Source organism: Prionailurus bengalensis, chromosome A2 (assembly GCF_016509475.1).
Source record: "Prionailurus bengalensis isolate Pbe53 chromosome A2, Fcat_Pben_1.1_paternal_pri, whole genome shotgun sequence".
Classification (NCBI taxonomy): Eukaryota; Metazoa; Chordata; class Mammalia; order Carnivora; family Felidae; genus Prionailurus; species Prionailurus bengalensis.
Window position 1 is genome coordinate 149515361 of NC_057348.1, and position 18160 is coordinate 149533520.

The 18160-nt window shown below is 39.4% G+C and overlaps 1 protein-coding gene across 2 annotated transcripts in view; it reads right to left on the bottom strand.

Annotated features, from left to right (window-relative positions):
- SLC35B4 (solute carrier family 35 member B4) overlaps positions 1 to 18160 on the bottom strand; it is a 36704-nt gene that overhangs the window by 9315 nt on the left and 9229 nt on the right. For both annotated transcript variants that reach the window (XM_043589554.1, XM_043589555.1), the window contains exons 3-4: positions 2928 to 3030; positions 1607 to 1656 (exon numbers count right to left, since the gene is read on the bottom strand). In XM_043589554.1, the coding sequence (XP_043445489.1) occupies positions 1607 to 1656; positions 2928 to 3030 (153 nt within the window). The remainder of the gene's footprint in view (positions 1 to 1606; positions 1657 to 2927; positions 3031 to 18160) is intronic.

Here is an 18160-nt window from a genome sequence, read left to right on the forward strand (position 1 = left end):
TATCACCTCATAAAAGGCCAAAAGGACTGGCTGAGCAGCAGCTCAAGGGGCCAACAGCACCACGCCAGAGGAGAGGGGCAGGGTGAGGAAACAGGCGCTGGAGGAGGCAGATACAAAAGTAAGGGAACTCTTCGGTCTGGAAAGATCAAGATCGGGAGAGGTTTGGAATTGTGGCCTGAAAATTCATGAAAATTAATGAGTATGGACTTGGTCTTCAAAGCCTAGAAAGAGGAAAACACTGTGAACCTAAGAGGCTCTACTCAGGTTAAACAAGAGGAGGTACTAACTTACTAAGTCATGGTAGTAGATAGTTACCTTAGGGAAATACCTGCTTTTTGGGGAGCACACACCAAGGAGCGTCAAAAAGGCTTACTTGGATAGATTCAAGGTAACAGACCCAAAATAAGTTCTTAAGGGAAACAGAGATGTTTGAGAAAGGCCCAGGACATTTCGGAGCACTGTCAGGAGAATACATTCCTTTTATAACATGTCCTTTTGTATCCCTGTTATGAGCAACATCAAAGGCTGGAAGGACTGCAGGTCTGTCCCAACGTGAATTCTACACATTATCAAGAAGCGTGGCAGTCACTTCGATGTAACGAACCTGACCAGTATATATGAATGCTCACCTGGAGAGAACCTAGAAATCAGTTACAATCATACCTATCTGGGGGAATACAGAAGCCTCAGAAGATAAAGGGTTTGCGATAAGGAGCCTATCAAGACAGGACAACTATCTTTCTCGAGACACAGCCCTTATTTCTTCAAAACTCTAGATTCCCACAGAGAGTTCTAATACCGGGGTCTAGGACAGAAACGTTGGCATAAGCTTGTACAGTTGTGATCTTAACAGCGAGGGTGAACTTTCCCTGAGAAATGTTCCAGACTGAATGTGCTGACTCTCCCCAGTGCCCCACCTCCTTGGGGGCATGGGGTAAGGCTCAGGACACCAGTGGAAGGCAAACACTTTGAGAAAGCATCTCAGGGCCTTCTGGTATTCCCAACCATATCCCAGAGAAAGCCACTGGCGACAACCACATAGAACAATCCTGAAACTTTTCATTCTATCTTCTTGGCCATTTGGGCCTTTGTTAGGAATTTTCTTTCTAACATGGATGATCATGCTATACTCATAAACACCTTCTATGACACCACTGTCCCAGGACTTCCATGAAGCTGAAAATGTTCCATATCTGGGTTCTCCAACAGGGTCACCACCGGCCACATGGGGCTATAGGCAGGTAAAATGTGACTACTGGGACCAAGACACAAGTATTTATTTAATTAAATTTAAATGTAAACGGTCTCATGTAGCTAGTAGAGACCACACAGGAGTGAAGTTCTAAATCAATTGGTTATGTAGGTTACTGTGGTACTAAAGACTCAATGATGACAAGAGTTCTACCCAGAGAAAATGCTGCTCCAAAGGGATAGGTGGGGCCCCTTACCTGGTCCACGGCCTCAAGATGCATGTCACTGTCACAGAGAGAGCTGAGAAACAAGGAATTATCAAGAGCAAACTTATTATCACTACAAGAAAAGTAAGCTGATGGATGGGGCTCAGGATAGCCTTCCTAGACATAAAATACAAAAGTGTATTGTTTACCTTTTCTTCAAAATGATAATTCCTAGGATCATGTTGGCAATTAGAGAACCCTATAAAACGAGACAACAGTAACAGAGTTTTAGTGCCCTAGGAAAGCAAATAATTCCAGATAAATATGAACATGGACAAACGGGCAGAAGAGCCAAGGAGGAGGAGGTCAGGATGGATAATAAGGTTCCCTTGTTCTTATAATGGCAAAAAGTACAAACCACATAAATCTCTTATGTAAAATAATAAAATCTTTCAAAGATAACAACAAGAAAAATGACCAATTCTCTAAATACCGGTCAGAGCAGAAACTAAGGCTAGCCGAAATAAATTATATTGTAGACTTATTGTGAAATTTTCCATCTAAATTATGAGAGTTTTAATAAACTTCTCTTCACCCTCGGTTTTAAATAATGAAGGAAGTCATGCAGGGATGTCTTTCTCTGGCAAGGTGGCGATCAATCAGCAAGTCTTTACTGAAAGTCTACTACACGTCCAATGCTTTGAAGGTTATCTACGTAATTATAATTAGGGCTGAAAAGTCCCTTTGGGGATAGCACCTTCGATCTCACAAAAATCTCAAGACTACACAGAAGTGCTGTAATTCCAATGACAACCCATCTCGCATTTTTCTGCAATTCTAACTACACTCCCCTTGAAGTCTTCCCTGTTCTTCAGGGAGCACACTGTTCTTATTTATATACCAAACTACATGCAGATCTCCCACCAAACACTAGTGGAAGAAGAAAATGTCTGCTGCTTTGGGAGAAACCCTACCTTCATCAAAAATTTCCCTTTAATTGTCTCAAGTCTCTTGCTTAAAAAAAAAAATGATTACATATATATATATATACATATATATATATATATATATATATATATATATAACCTATGTATGTAACCTATATACATATATGTGTGTGTGTGTGTGTATATAATCAGAAAAGGGAGGTATCTATCTTATGTACTAAGAGTAAATGTAATTTTATGAAAGAAACCAAAATTGATGAGTAATAAGTTAAATAACATTCATACCAAGTCTGAATATAAAATCAGCCAGATGAAAGAAATTTAACATAAAATCTGTGTCCCGGCAACATTTTAGCTCCGTTTACTGATCATTCTTAAGACTTCAGAGGGATAAAAGTCAACTGTCCACCTTTTACCTTACTTTGCAGATGAAAGCCACCCTATGCTCACTCATCCAGGACATCTATTCTTATACCCTAGACTTTACTTACTACAAGACTTTTCTACTTTTGCCAAGTGTTCAATCTACCCTCTTGGCTTCATCTTCTGAAAGAACATACACATGGGAGCCGGCAGCACTTACAGATCTAAATATCATATGCAGGGGCATGGCGATGTTGAGATTCAGGGCATAGTTGTTCACCACGCTGACAGTGAAGAACATGGTGACCATCACAGCATAGTACCTGAAATGCAGACATCACAGCACATCACACAAAATCTATTTCAAGAAAATCAAGTATAGAAGGAAATCAATCTTTGTGGTTAGAAAGGTTATTTTGTTTTAGTTCCTCCATATTAAGAGACTGTATCACTATTATAATGTGAAGTCAATACTAAGTACATATAAAAATACATCACAAAGCTAGACTAAGATGGAAAAAGTCTGAATTACAGAGTATGTTTCGAGGAATACTATTTTAATCTTTTTCAAGGACACTCTCTAAGTATTTTTCAAGCAATTTAAAACTAGTATTCAAAAAATGTTATCTGATGGGGCGCCTGGGTCACTTAGTTGGCTAGGCGTCCAACTGTCGATTTTGGCTCACATCACAATCTCACAGCCCCGTGTCAGGCTCTGGGCTGACAGCACGAGCCTGCTTGGGATTCTCTCTCCCTCTCTCTCTGCCCTTCCTCTGCTTGAGTGCACGCACTCTTTCTCTCAAAATAAATAAACATTTTAAAAAATGTTATCTGATAGACATCAACAGATTTTTTTAAGTGAATGGACAATTATCATTATCAGTTCTTTGTACGGAATGGTCAATTCTCTCAACTATTCTACACACTTGTTTCTCCTATTAATTTTCACTAATCTTTTCTAAAGTAAAGATTTGCTAAATTAAGGATGACTGTTAAGATTATCTCACATTCTGAACCAGTAGCCTCCGAATTAATGAGGATATTATTTGGCATAGATCTGTATTTAAAAATCACAGTCCCTGTTTCTGACAGTTTATAGGTCTTTAATAATAAAAGCAAAAGCTAAAAAATAAAAAATAAAAAAAATCAGTAACCCTAATCACTTAGAATGATAAAGGGACAAATACAAACAATTATGAAATAAGTAACTTTGCTCTTGTATGTCCCATTTTTATCTAGAAAATACTTCAAATGCCTTTCATCCCTATCAGGTTAAGCCATATGAAGCTGCCATTTTTTTGGTAGGTCAAAAGGGCTGAAAAGCAGCAATTTCATATGATTCAACCTCATACATTCAAAAGGAGAAAAAAATAATATTTAAAATAAATGACTAAAGAATGCATGGCAAAGGAAAGCAAGTGGTTCCACATCCTTCAGGACATGTTCAAAGTCCTTGAGCACAGACCCCACCCCCCCCAAAACCTTTCTCGTCTTTGCACGGGTGAAGAACCACAGCACTGTGACTCCAGGGATCTTCCCTGATAAGAATCTACTTGATGATGCTGGTTAGACGTGGAGCTGAATGCCCTAACAAGCAGCTATGCCAGGGCTAAGCTAACACAGTCTGGAGAGTTTGACAAGTTTCACAATGAACGCAGGACACAGCATTACACACACTCAAAATTACTGGTTATCAAAAGAAAACCACAGGCCCCAAACGGTGCCACATAGGTTAAGGACCCAAGTCAGTAAACCAAGACTTAATTCCTAACCCAACTGCAGTTTCAATCCCCCAAGAATGTAACCCTGAACCAGTCAATGTAGAGTTTCCTGGTCAATACTAGGGAGTTTACTGATAGACCCCTTCTACTCCCCTTAGGAGGCAACCTTGCCTAAACAGCACACATCTTGCTAATAAATTCTGTTCTTCTTTAATTTTAATTTTTTAAAGTTTATTTTGAGAGAAATAAGTGGGGGGTGGGGGGCAGAGAGAGGTAGAAAGAGAGTATCCCAAGCAGGCTCCACACTGTCAGCACAGAGCCCTACGCTGGGCTTGAATTCACGAGCCATGAGATCATGACCTAAGCTGAAACCAAGAGTCGGATGCTTAACTGACTGAGCCACCCAAGCATACCTCCTTTCTTTTTTTAAAATGCCTTCTCTCTGAGGGCACCTGGGTGGCTCAGTTGGTTAAGCATCTGACTCTTGATCTGGGCTCAGGTCATGATCTCATGGTTCACTCAGGAGATTGAGTCCCCTAGAGGGCTCTGTACTGACAACTAAGGCCTCTTCCACTCTCTCTCTCTCTCTCTCAAAATAAACATTTTTTTTTTTTTTTTAAATAAATGCCTTCTCTCTGCCCTTAAAAACCATTTTCTTGTTTACTTGGTGGAGCTCCCCTCTACTTGCTGGATAGAATGCTACCCATTCATGAAGAGTTTAAGAAAGCCTATTAAATCTTCAAATTCGCTTGGTTAAATTTTTTTTCTAAACACATTTGGTAGCAACGTCAGGATCCAAAGGGAACTTCTGATGGTGTTCAGGGACAGGCAGAAACACAGGCATGGCGCCCTGAGAACTCTTCTGAGTTTTCTCTTTCTAGCCACTTCCAAGAGCCAGTGGTAAGTCCCTCCCGGTTTCAGCTCTGCTCTTTCTGCATTTGAGCTACCAATCTAATTAGCTTCCCAGGCCAGAGTTAACAGGTCTAGAGGGACAGGAGGATCTAACGGCACTGGTCCTTAGCTCTTGGTTCGGTCGGCAGGGCCACATTGTAATCCCTTCTCCAGTTCCAGTCCACGCCCCCCATTTACCAGAGTTTGGAGTTTTAGTCCTTTACCCCTTTCCAGTGCGCAGTCTCCCCGAAGGGAGTCTGCTGGTTTGGTCTACGTGGGCAATTGTCAGTTTTGTCCCTCGTCTTTTCTTGGCCAGTGCGGAGTAACATCTTTTGCTGACTCCTGGTGTGTTAAGGGACACGTCTTTGTGGGTCGTTTTGTGTAAACAAAGGCTTAGCCTGGAGATCCTTAAATTCAACAGAGTCAAGCCCACCACCTTCTGGCAAGGCTGCCTATTTTAGGTCTAAAAACTATGGTGCCAGAAGCTGTGAACAGCAACAGAAATAGCGATACTAAAAAGAACCTAGAATGACAATGGCCAGGATGGAGAATGTTCCAGTTAGGTGAGGCCATTTAAGAAGTGCATTTGAAAGAAAGGATTCCCAAATTAGACACAGCGGGATACCTGTTTTACATGGCAAGCAGAAGCCTCCAAAACGTTTCAAAATTCCCAAAGTTTTATTAAAAAGATTCAGTGTAAAAAGCTCATGAAAATGAGAAAAGGTACTTAAAACAAGACTGTAAAGCCAGTGTAACCCTACTGTTCCCCTCTATCCTTTGAGTACTCATCCTGGTCAACCTGGGTGAACTGCCTTTTCCTCTAAAGAGACTATTAAGCAGTCACTTGCAGAATAAGACTAATTGAGGCTATAGGTGATACTCCTCAGATATCTTTCACTCCGTGGTCAAAGGTCAAACTAAAGTCCATACTTGAATAATTTTTTTAATGTTTATTTATCTTTGAGAGAGAGAGACAGAGAATGCAAGCAGAGGAGGGGCACGAGAGACAGAGACAGAGAGAGAGAGAGAGAGAGAGAGAGAGAGAGAGAGAGAGAGAATCTGAAGCATGTTCCAGGCTCTGAGCTGTCAGCACAGAGCCTGACGCAGGGCTTGAACTCGTGAGCTGCAGGATCATAACCTGAGCCAAAGTCGGACGCTTAACCAACTGAGCCATCCAGGACCCCCTTTAGTTGAATAATTTCTTACACCTAGGGAGGATCCTCAAGAGTTTTTGTAAATATATTACCTGAGCCCAGCTGAGAGAGGAAAATAAAAATCTGCATTGTCTCTTCCTTTCCAAATCCAGTTCCAATGGTTACTGATCCTTTCTCTCATGGAAACAGCTATTTCCCTACTTGTCTCCTTTTATATCCCAAGAACTTACTGGCTTTCGGCCTGCCTGGGGCATGCAGGCAGTTGATTCTTTCCTCGGCTATTGTTGAGAGTGACTCTAGATTCTCCCAAGACAGTATCTTTTACACCCTTTCTGAGGACCCCTCTTGGGTCCAGTGTTTAATCCTCCCAGAATTATTTACTGTTTGCCCTGACAAAATATTTGAAAGGATTTAATAACTTTATAATCAAGAATTGGTTGGTGATATTCAGAGCCTGACAGCAATTTTTATGTCAAGGCCTTCTCCCCCAAGCTATTATGAACCTGGAGACAAAGAAGACATTCTCATTTTTTTTTAAAGACTTTTTAAAAGTAATCTCTATACCCAGGAGCTGGAACTCACAATCCTGTGATCAAGAGTCACAAGCTCTATCAACTGAGCAAGCCAGGCACCCTGAAAGAAGACATTCTTTTTTTTTTTTTTAAGTTTATTTATTTTGAAAGAGACGGAGAGAGCGAGCAGGGGAGGGATAGAGAGAGAGGGAGAGAAGAGAATCCCAAGCAGGCTCCATGCTGTCAGTACAGAGCCCCAGATGGGGCTTGAACTAACAAATCATGAGACCATGACCTGAGCCAAAACCAAGAGTAAGACGCTTAACCAACCTTAACCAACCGAGCCACCCAGCCGCCCAAAGAAGATACTTATACCTAGATGGGTGTGTCAGTACTTTGATATCATTTAAGGGACAATCCAATTCTTTGAGGAATTAATAGCTGCTCTTGTTTTAGAAATCTAGTCTTTACAAGACCAGAGCTGTGGTTCAAAACTATTCAAAGACTACCAATCCCTTTTGCTAATCCCCAAACCTACCCTATCTCAAAAGTCTTGTAAGTGTAAAACTTCCGACTTTAAGGGAACAAAAATCCTAGTAAGAGAAGCTTTTATTCTTTCTCAGTGCCTTTAAGATGTAAATGTCCAAAGTTCTCCAAGGTCTTCTCTAGGAAATTCTATCTGGTCCATCCCTTTAAAATGCAAATTTCAGAAGCGCCTGGGTGGCTCAGCTGGTTAAGCAGTTAAGCAGTTAAGCGTCCAACTTTCCGCTTAGGTCATGATCTCACGGTTTGTGAGTTCAAGCCCTGCATCTCGCTCTGAGCCTGCGGCCTGCTCTGGATTCTCTGTCTCCCTCTCTCTCTGACCCTCCCCCACTTAACACTCTGTGTGTGTGTCTCTCTCAAAAATAAACAAACATTAAAAAAAAATTTTTTTAATGCAAATTTAAATGCAAATGCTGAAAGCTCAGAGCCTGGAGCAGGCATCAGATTCTGTGTCTCCCTCTCTCTCTGCCCCTCCCCAACTCGCATTGTCTGTCTCTCTCTCTCAAAAATAAAAAAAAACATTCTTAAAAATTTTTTTTAAAAAGAAAAAAGGAAAAAACAAAAGGAGGAGAGGTTATTTGGAACTCGACTTGCCAAAGAGAAATACAAATCTTAGGTGTCTTCATAAATACTAGAAAAATCTTTAGCTATCTAGACTGATAACCTTATCCCACCTACCAGCAAAACAACTTGGATCTAACTTTTAGAATTAGTAAATTCCGTACCTATTTCACAGCAATACTTTAAAACCTGAAGCTATAAGGGCTCTCTGTCTATATGTTCACGTGTACCTGTATTTACATGCTGTAATTCTGTGCTATTTTCTACTTCTAGATAGTATTGCTAAAATTAATTTGTAAGAGCTCTGTTCAGTTGGTTTGAGGGCAAGCACTTGTAAGGATTGGGCATTCTAAAATGCTCAGACACTAATCCAAACATATTACAAGTTCACATGGTCTGAAAAGAAATATTCGATATAAAAGCTAGTTTAAGGTTGATGGCTTAATTAAAACAGATACGTCTTTACAGTTAAAACACTACATATAAAACGTATTCTCCTTGAGTTTACTAGCCAAATAAGTTCATGTTGTCTCTTATAAGATCTGTCAACAAAAATTAATAGCTTAGGATAATGGCTGACTTTGTCTCATGTTTAATACAGCTTTTACAGGTAATCTAAAAATAGTTACCAGGGCACCTGACTCACTCAGTTGGTAGAACATGCGACTGATCTCAGGGTCAAGTTCAAACCCCACACTGGGCATAAAGCTTACTTAAAAATAATCATAGTTATTAAAGACAAGTAAATTAAACAACATAAAAGTTTATAAATGAGCTTTTCTATGGTATTTATGTCTACTTATAGAGTTTTCCCATTTTTTTTTTTTTGGTAAGCTAAAACCTTAAAGTTTTGCTGAGTTAGGTTAAATGATGGGTTAAGCTAAAATCATTAAAAATCTAGATCATTTCTGGAAGTAGAAGTGATGAAGGAGCATAAGGCAGGCGGACGCCCTACAAACTATCTCCCCCCACCCCCATCCCTAGGTGGGATATGTTTTATATTCCTCAGGCACTCCTTGCTGCCCAAGAACAAAGCAAAGGACAGAAAACAAATGGTTAAACTGACAGTCTCCGTCAGTTTACAAATATCTTAGTAAATTACAAGAAAAAGGCAATCTTATCAATAGCCTAAGCTCCATGAACTCCCTCCTGGTCTTAATGATAATGCTTTCCTAGAGGGAAAAACCACCTTAGCTTGATAACAGCTAGGCCTCCAGTAATTATCTTTAGCATATGGAAAATCCCTTTAAAAAACCTCCTCTTGACTTAATCTCTCCTAACTCCACAGTACATAACCCCAGTGCAACTCTTTCTGCCCAGGGGTCCTGTCCCATGCTTTATTTAATAAAATCACCTTTTGCACAGAAGCCGTCTTCAAGAATTCTTTCTTGGCCATCAGCTCTGAACCCCACCATCATTCCAAAACCCCACCAGGAAGATCCTAGGCTCTCCTCATACTAGAAAACTATCAAATCACCCTAAATACTCAGAAATTGACCTGAAGACTAGCAGACGAAGTCCACAATTAAAGGTAGAGAAGAGCCACATCAAAGAAGGTAGGAAGTGCGGATATAAGGTTTGGGAGAGACATGAATCCAGGCCACTACGGTGGGGAAGGAGCTGTGGTCACGGAGAAGGACAAGAGATAGAGTAACACGTGGGAACAGACTAACCCAAACATATTACAAGTTCACATGGTCTAAAAAAAAATATTCGAGATAAAAGCTAGTTTAAGGTTGATGGCTTAATTAAAACAGACCTGTCTTTACAATTACATGGGGAGAGCGTGGGGAAAACGAATCCCCACAGCAACTGGCCCGGACGGTGAGAGGGGCTGAATTTCATGAGTTCTCGCAACCAGGCTTAAAGCCTGGAGTTCTAAAGGTCAGCAGGCTTGGCTCCGACACAGCCCCAAGGCACTGGGCCTGCTCTTAGACCCAAAGCAGGGTAAACAGCCTGAGGACATACAGTGATTTGAAGAGTGCCTGGGGCACACAGTGCTGAGGTTAGTTGAGAGGCAGCTAACAGAGAGACCCCTCTCGGGGTACAAAGGAACTGGCAGGAGGCTTTCCCTCCCCTGCCCCTCAGCATAAACACAAAACCATGTCCAAGAACCAGCCCAGCAGACACTGGCCACCTAACCTGCTGACAAGGCTGGAACTGCCCCTCCCGGTCATGCTTGCCTCAGACCCAGCAAGGCGGGCCCCCAGAAGACCAGCCCAAACCTGGGCCCACAGCACCTATCTTCTGACCTGGAAGTTTGGCAGGGCCTTGGTTCTAGCAGCAGTGGCTCATTTCACAAGAAGACAGGAGCACTAGTTAAAGCACACCACATTCAGGCCAGAGACTAAACACTGCCCACAACAGGCAAAGAAAGGCTCTGCAGAGGTCTGAAGAATAAAGCAGTCAGAACACAATAGCGAGGCATGAGCAGCACACATTGGAGAAACTCCCTGAAGCAGCAGGCCCTGGATAACAGGGGACGCTATGCTGTAGGGCACTGCACAACCTCTTCTGCAGAAGGCCAATACCCTCAAGATCAAGAGACATAGCGGACTTTCCTAATACAGAGAAACAGGCAGAGAGACTTAGACAAAATGAAAAGACAGAGGCATCTGTCCCCAAATGACAGGACAAGGCCATGGACAGAAATCTAAGTGAAACATATGTAAGTAAGATGCCTGACAAAGAGTTTAAAGCAATGATCATAAAAATACTCTCTAGACTTTAAGATACAGTAATGGAAAGTAACCATGCTGAACAACAGCAACAAAAATTATGCAAAACGAGAACAGACTTAGGGAACTCAGTGACCCATTAAACATAAATGCATTTGCATTATAGGATTCGCACAAGAAGAAAGAGAAAAGGGGGTAGAAAATTTATTTGCAGAGATAATATCTGAAAAGTTCTCTAATCTGAGGAAGGAAACATATCCAGATCCAGGAGGCACAGAAAACCCCTAACAAAATCAACAAAGGGAGATCCAGACCAACACATGTTATATTAAAATGGCAAAACACTAATAAAGAAAAATTTTAAAGCAGCAAGAAATAAAATAAAATAAAATAAAATAAAATAAAATAGAATAAAATAAGCAAAACAAAAGAAGACAATTACATATAAGGGAAACTCCATAAGGCTATTGGGATTTTTCAGCAGAAACTTTCCAAGCCACAAAGGAGTGGCATGATATATTTAAACTTCTGAATTGGAAAAATATGCAACCAAGAATACTCTATCCAATAAGGCTATCACTCAGAATAGAGAAAGAGTTTTTCAAACAAAGCAAGAAAACAGGTAATAAAATGGCAATAAATACATATCTATCATAATTACTTTGAATGTGAATGGATTAAATGCTTCAGTCAAAAGACACAGGGTGACAGAATGAATAAAAAAAAAAAAAGACCCCTCTATATGCTACTTACAAAAGACTCATTTTAGGCCTAAAGACATCCACACATCAAAAGTGAGGGGATAGAGAAACATTTGTTATGAAAATAGATGTCAAAAGAAAGCTGGAGTAGTAACACTTATGTTGGACAAACTAAACCTTAAAAACAAAGACTGTAAAAAATAAAGACTATAACAAGAGACAAAGAAGAACACTAAGTAATAATAATAATAATAATGACAATCCAACAAGATCTAACAATTGTAAATATTTATGCACCCAACGTGGAGGCACCCAAATATATAAAACAGTTAATAACAAACATAAAAGAACTAATTGATAATAACACAATAATAGTAGGTGATTTTAATACCCACTTATATGAATAAATCATCTAAACAGAAAACCAAACAAGGAAACAATGGCTTTCAATGACACACTGGAACAGATGGATTTAGCAGACATATCCGGAACATTCCAACCTAAAACAGCAAAATACATTCTTTTCAAGTACACATGGAACATTCTCCAGAATAGATCACATATTAAGCCACAATAATAAGCCTCAACAAATTCAAAAAGACTGAAGTCTTACTGTGCATCTTTTCTGACCACAAGGCTATGATACTAGAAGTTAACCACAAGAAAAAATCTGGAAAGACCACAAATTCATGGGGGTTAAATAACATGGTACTAAACAGTGAATGGGTCAATCAGGAAATAAAAGAGGACATTTTAAAAGTACACAAAAACAAGTTAAAATGGAAACACAATGGTTTAAAACCTTTGGGATAGGGCTCCTGAAGTGGCTCATTTAGGTAAGTGGCCGACTTCAGCTCAGGTCATGATCTGGCAGTTCGTAAGTTTGAGCCCCACATCAGGCTCTACACTGACCGCTCAGAGCCTGGAGCTTGCCTCGGAATCTGTGTCTCCTTCTCTCTCTCTGCCCCTCCCCCAAACGTGCACGTGTGCAAGCTCTCTCAAAAATAAACCTTAAAAGAAAACGTAAAAAAATAAATAAAACCTTTGGGATGCAGCAAAGCAGTTCTAAGAAGGAAGGTTTTTTGTTTTTTGTTTTTTTTAAGTTTATTTTTAAGACAGAGAGTGAGTGAGCAAGCTCAGGGGAGGGGCAGAGAGAGAGCAAGAAAGAGAATTCCAAGCAGGCTCTGTGCTGACAGCACAGAGCCCCCATGCAGGGCTCAATCTCACAAACCATGAGATCACAACCTGAGCTGAAATCAAGAGTCAGACGCTTAACCAACTGAGCCACCCAGGTACCCTAAGAAGAAAGTTTATTGCAGTACAGGCCTACCTCAAGAAGCAAGGAAAATCTCAAGTAAACAACCTACCCTTACATCTAAAGGAGCTAGAAAAAGAACAAATGAAGCCTAAAGCCAGCAGGAAGAATGAAAATAATAAATATCACAGCAGAAATAAATGATACAGAAACCATATTTATATATATATGTATATATGTATTGTGTGTGTACATGCATATATATACATATATATGTATATATATAAAATAAATCAATGAAACTAGGAGCTGGTTCTTTGAAACAATTAATAAAACTGATAAACCTCTAGCTAGACTTATCAAAAAAAGGAACCAAATAAATCAAATCACAAATGAGAGAGAAAAAATAACAACCAACATGACAGAAATATAAACAATTGTAAGAGAATATTATTAAAAACTATATGCCAACAAATTGGACAACCTAGGAAAAAATGAATACCTAGAAACTTGTAAGTTACCAAAACTGAAACAGGAAGAAATAGAAAACCGGAACAGACTAATACAAGAAACTGAATCAGTAATAAAAAAATCTCCCAATAAACAAAAGTCCAGGACCAGACGGCTTTACAGGTGAATTCTACCAAACATTTAAAGAAGAGTTAATACATAGTCTTCTCAAACTGCTCCAAAAAAAAAGGAAGGGAAGGAAAATTCCAAATTCATTCTATGAGGCCAGCATTACCCTGATACCAAAACCAGATAAAGACACCACACACAAAAAAAAGAAAAAAGACAGAGAGAGAGAGAGAGAGAGACAATGAACTATAGGCCAACATCTCTAATGAACACCGATGCAAAAATCCTCAACAAAAATACTAGCAAACTGAATCCAACAATACATTAAAAAAAATCATTCACCAGGATCAAGTAAGACTCATTCTTGGTTTGCAAGGGTAGTTCAATATTCACAAATCAATCAACATGATACATCACATCAATAAGAGAAAGGATGAGAACCATACAATCATTTCAATAGATGCAGAGAAAGCATTTGACAAAGTACAACATCTATTCATGATAAAAACTCTCAACAAAGTAGGTGTGGAGGGAACACACCTCAACATAATAAACGTCATATATGAAAAGCCCACAGCTACAACCATCATTAATTAGGAAAAACTGAGAACTTTTCCCCTAAGATCAGGAACAAGATAAGGATATCCTTCCCACTCCTTTTATTCAACTTAGTATTGGAAGTCCTAGCCACAGCAATTAGACAACAAAAAGAAAAAAAGCATCCAAAGCGATAAGGAAGAAGTAAAATGTTCACTATTCGTAGATGACATGATATTCTATACACAAAACCCTAAAAGACTCCATCAAAACGTTGCTGGAACTAATACATGAATTCTGTAAAGTCTGAGGATACAAAATCAATCTATAAGAAATCTACTGCATTTCTATACAACAACAATGAAGCAGCAGAACGAAAAATTAAGAAAACAATCCCATATACAATTGCAGCAAAAGTAATAGGATATCTAGGAATAAACTTAACTAAAGAAGTGAAAGACCAGTATTCTAAAAACTATAAAGAAATTTGGAAATGACACAAAGAAACGAAAAGACATTCCGTGCTCATGGACTGGAAGAAAAAATATTGTTATAATATCAATACTACCCAAAGTAATCTACACATTCAATCTACACATTCAATGCAATCCCTATCAAAATACGAAGAACATTTTTCACAAAACTAGAATTAACAATCCTGAAATTTGTATGGAACCACAAAAGACCCCTAATAGCCAAAACAATCTTGAAAAAGAAAAGAAAAGCTGGAGGCATCACCACAACTCCAGACTTCAAATTATGTTACAAAGTTATAGTAATGAAAACAGTAGGATACTGGTACAAAAACAGACACAGAGATCAGTGGAACAGAACAGAAAATGCAGAAATGGACCCACAATTATATGGTCGACTAATCTTTGACAAAGCTGGAAAGACCATCCAATGGAAAAAAGAGTCTCTTCAACAAATGGTGTTGGGAGAACTCGACAGCAACATGCAAAAGAATGAAACTAGGCCACTTTCTTACACCAGACACAAAAATAAATTCAAAATGGATCAAGGCCCTAAATGTGAGATCAGAAACCATAAAAATCCTAGATGAGAGCACAGGCAGTAACTTCTCTGACGCTCACTGTAGCAGCTTTTTTCTAGACAGGTTCCCCAAGGCAAGGGAAACAAAAGCAAAAATAAACTATTGGCACTACATCAAAATAAAAAGCTTCTGCACAGCAAAGGAATCAGTCAACAAAACTAAAAGGCAATCTATGGAATGAGAGAAGATATTTGCGAATGACATATCTGAAAAAGGGTTAGTATACAAAATACATAAAGAACTTATAAAACTCAACAGCAAAAAACAAATAATCCAATTAAAAAATTAAAAAATAGGCAAAAGACATGAACAGACATTTTTTTTCCAAGGAAGACATACAGACGGCCAACGGACAATGAAAAGATGCTCAGTGTCACTGATCATCAGGGAAATGGAAATCAAAACTACAATGAGATATCACCTCACACCTGTTAGAAAGGCTAGTCAACAATGCAAGAAACAAAGGTGTTGGCAAAGATGTGGAGAGAAAGGAACGCTCTTGCACAGTTGGTGGGAATGCAAACTGGTGCAGCCACTGTGGAAGACAATAGGGAGGCTCCTCAAAAAGTTAAACACAGAATTATTCTACGATCCAGTAATTAAACTATTTACCCAAGGAATACAAAAACACTAACTCAGAGGGATACATGCACCCTGATGTTTACGGGATTATTTATAATAGCGAAGATATGGAAGCAGCCCAAGTGTCCATCAGTTGATGAATAAAGAATAAAAAAGAATGAAAATCTTTTCAGCCATAAAAAAGAATGAAATCTTGCCATTTGCAACAACATGGGTGGAACTAGAGGATATAATGCTAAGCGAAGTCAGTCAGAGAGAGAACAATACCATATGATTTCACTCCCTTTGGGAGGGAGAGAGAAAAACCAAGAAGCAGACTCTTAACTTGAGAGAACAAACTGATGGTTATCAGAGGGGTGGGGGGGGTGAAGGATGGGTGAAGTAGGTGATGGGGGCTAAGGAGTGCACTGGTTATGAGGAGTACCTGGTGATCCACAGAACTGCTGAATCGCCATACTGTACGTGAAAAATTACTGTAACGCTGTATGTTAACTAACTGGAATTAAAAACTTTCACAAGATCTAGATCATTTCCAAATAAGACAAAATACTAAAACATTAATTACTAAACATAAGTCTCTCTAATTTTGGCCTCTTATTGCAGAGAAACTAAAAGATATGTGGATGTTAATACTGCATTGGAAAATTTTTAAAGGCATACGCTTTTTAAATTTTGAAATGTATTCAATTCTAATCAATGTATGTAATTAAAGCTACTAAAAATAATCAAAATAAAAAATAAATAAAAATAATAAGGAAAACATTTCTGTGTGGCAGGAAAGTAGGATGTGTTTTCAGGAGAAAAAGGTATGAGAAACGGAGATCATGTAGCTGGGGCACAGGCGTGCACAAGCGCATGCGTGGCTCTGGGGGTCCCAAACAGACCAGGTTCGGCCACTGGCCACTGAGGGAATCCAAAGGCAGAGAGACGAGGAGTGGTGGCACGAGGAATTTATTTCAGTGACGCCAAGGGCAGGAAGACAGGGGACTAGCATCTGAGAGACTATCTCCGAAGTGCTGAAAATACTCTCAGGTTTATATAAAGAAAATGTGGGCAAAGTGGGTGAGTACGTGCAGGCGGGCAGAGGGAGTCAAACTGGCCACTATCTTGGAGTCAATCACGGGCGGGGTCTTGCTGGTTCCGGAGGGTCCTTGCTGCTTGAGGGGGCAGTTTCAGTTCCCTTCATGGGACACTTTGTGCCCTGGATCTTCAGCCTGAGCCAAGAGACAAGCTAGAGAGAAGAACCCAGCTAGAATTTGAGGTCAAAATGGAGTCAGCACAAGTTCTCTTTCAATACAGTTTTTGTTAAGGGGAAAGGAAGTCGTTTTGTCCTAAAACCAGGCTGGTTGTTTAAAGAGAAAAGAAAAAACATAGGACAAAATTGGAACGTAGGGGGAAAAAAGTTGTAGGTTTGCAGAAAAAAGAATCTTTAAACAGGAATTTTCATGTGTGGTCAAGCTGGTTAAGATGAAAATAAATGTATCTTAAAAAATGAGTTTTGGGGGTGCCTCTGTGGCTCAACTGGGGTATGTGTTGGACTCTTGATTTCCACTTACGTCATGATCTCAAGGTTTGTGAGATCAAGGCCAGTGTGGAGCATGGAGCCTGCTTGAGATTGTCTCTCCCCCTCTCTGTCTGCCCCTCCCCTGCTCTCTCTCTCAAAATAAATAAATAAACATTAAAAAAAGAAGTTATAAGCTGGCACTAAATAAGAATTTGGTTTTCTTTCTGTTAAAAGGACAAAGTTTTCTTGGGCTTTTGATCTGATTTAGGTAAGACTAAAAACTTATTTTAAGTATTGGGTTTCATAATCATCTGTGATCTTATTTAGGGAAGTGCTTTAAAACCTTTTTAAAAAATATTTTTGTCTAACTTCCTAAATGAAGTCCTTTTCACTTAGAATGTTTCAAAGCACTTGCTAAATGAATTAGGTTTATTTGATATGTATATTACATGGAAAGCATTGTCAAAAAAGTAACACTAAGCCTTTATGTCCTATTTGTAAGACTGTGGCACATGTGAATAAAGTCTATTCCCCTCGCTGCCAGACTAGTGTCCTTGTAACTTGGCAACCTCTGATATTTAAACAACCTTTTATTTCAGGATAAACAATCTCCCTGCGCACCTAACTTTTCACAAACAAAATTAGAATCTCATTGTCAACTCCCCTAAATTGACACTGCTGAGTTAAAGAGCGCCTACCAGAAGATATTCATGATTTATAATTCACTCCTTTTGACAGGTCCCTGTTTCCCTGATTAGGGATAGATGCATGAGGCTATGATAAAGAACTGCTCCTTAATTCTTAAAATTACTGCAAAAACCTGTTAAAACAATAGCAGCTCAACAAATATCCTTAAACTCTCTAGCCAAAGCTCTCCCTGATAATGGAATAATTCTTAATTATCTATTGGCTGACCAAAGAGGTGTCCATGCTGTGGCAAACACCACCAGCTATGCCTAGACTGACACTTCTGGGGACACTGAAACTCAATTATGTAAGATCGCTTGGCTTAAGAAGGTGACTCTTTCCAAAGGGTCTTTCTTTGACTTATTTGATTTTGATCGGTTTGGGTCTTGGGGACCACGGCTCTAACGTGCACTCCATATACTGGGATTTATCCTGCTTAGAGTAATGATAATCATCTCCCTGCTGCACTGTATTCTTTCAAAAGCTTTAAATGC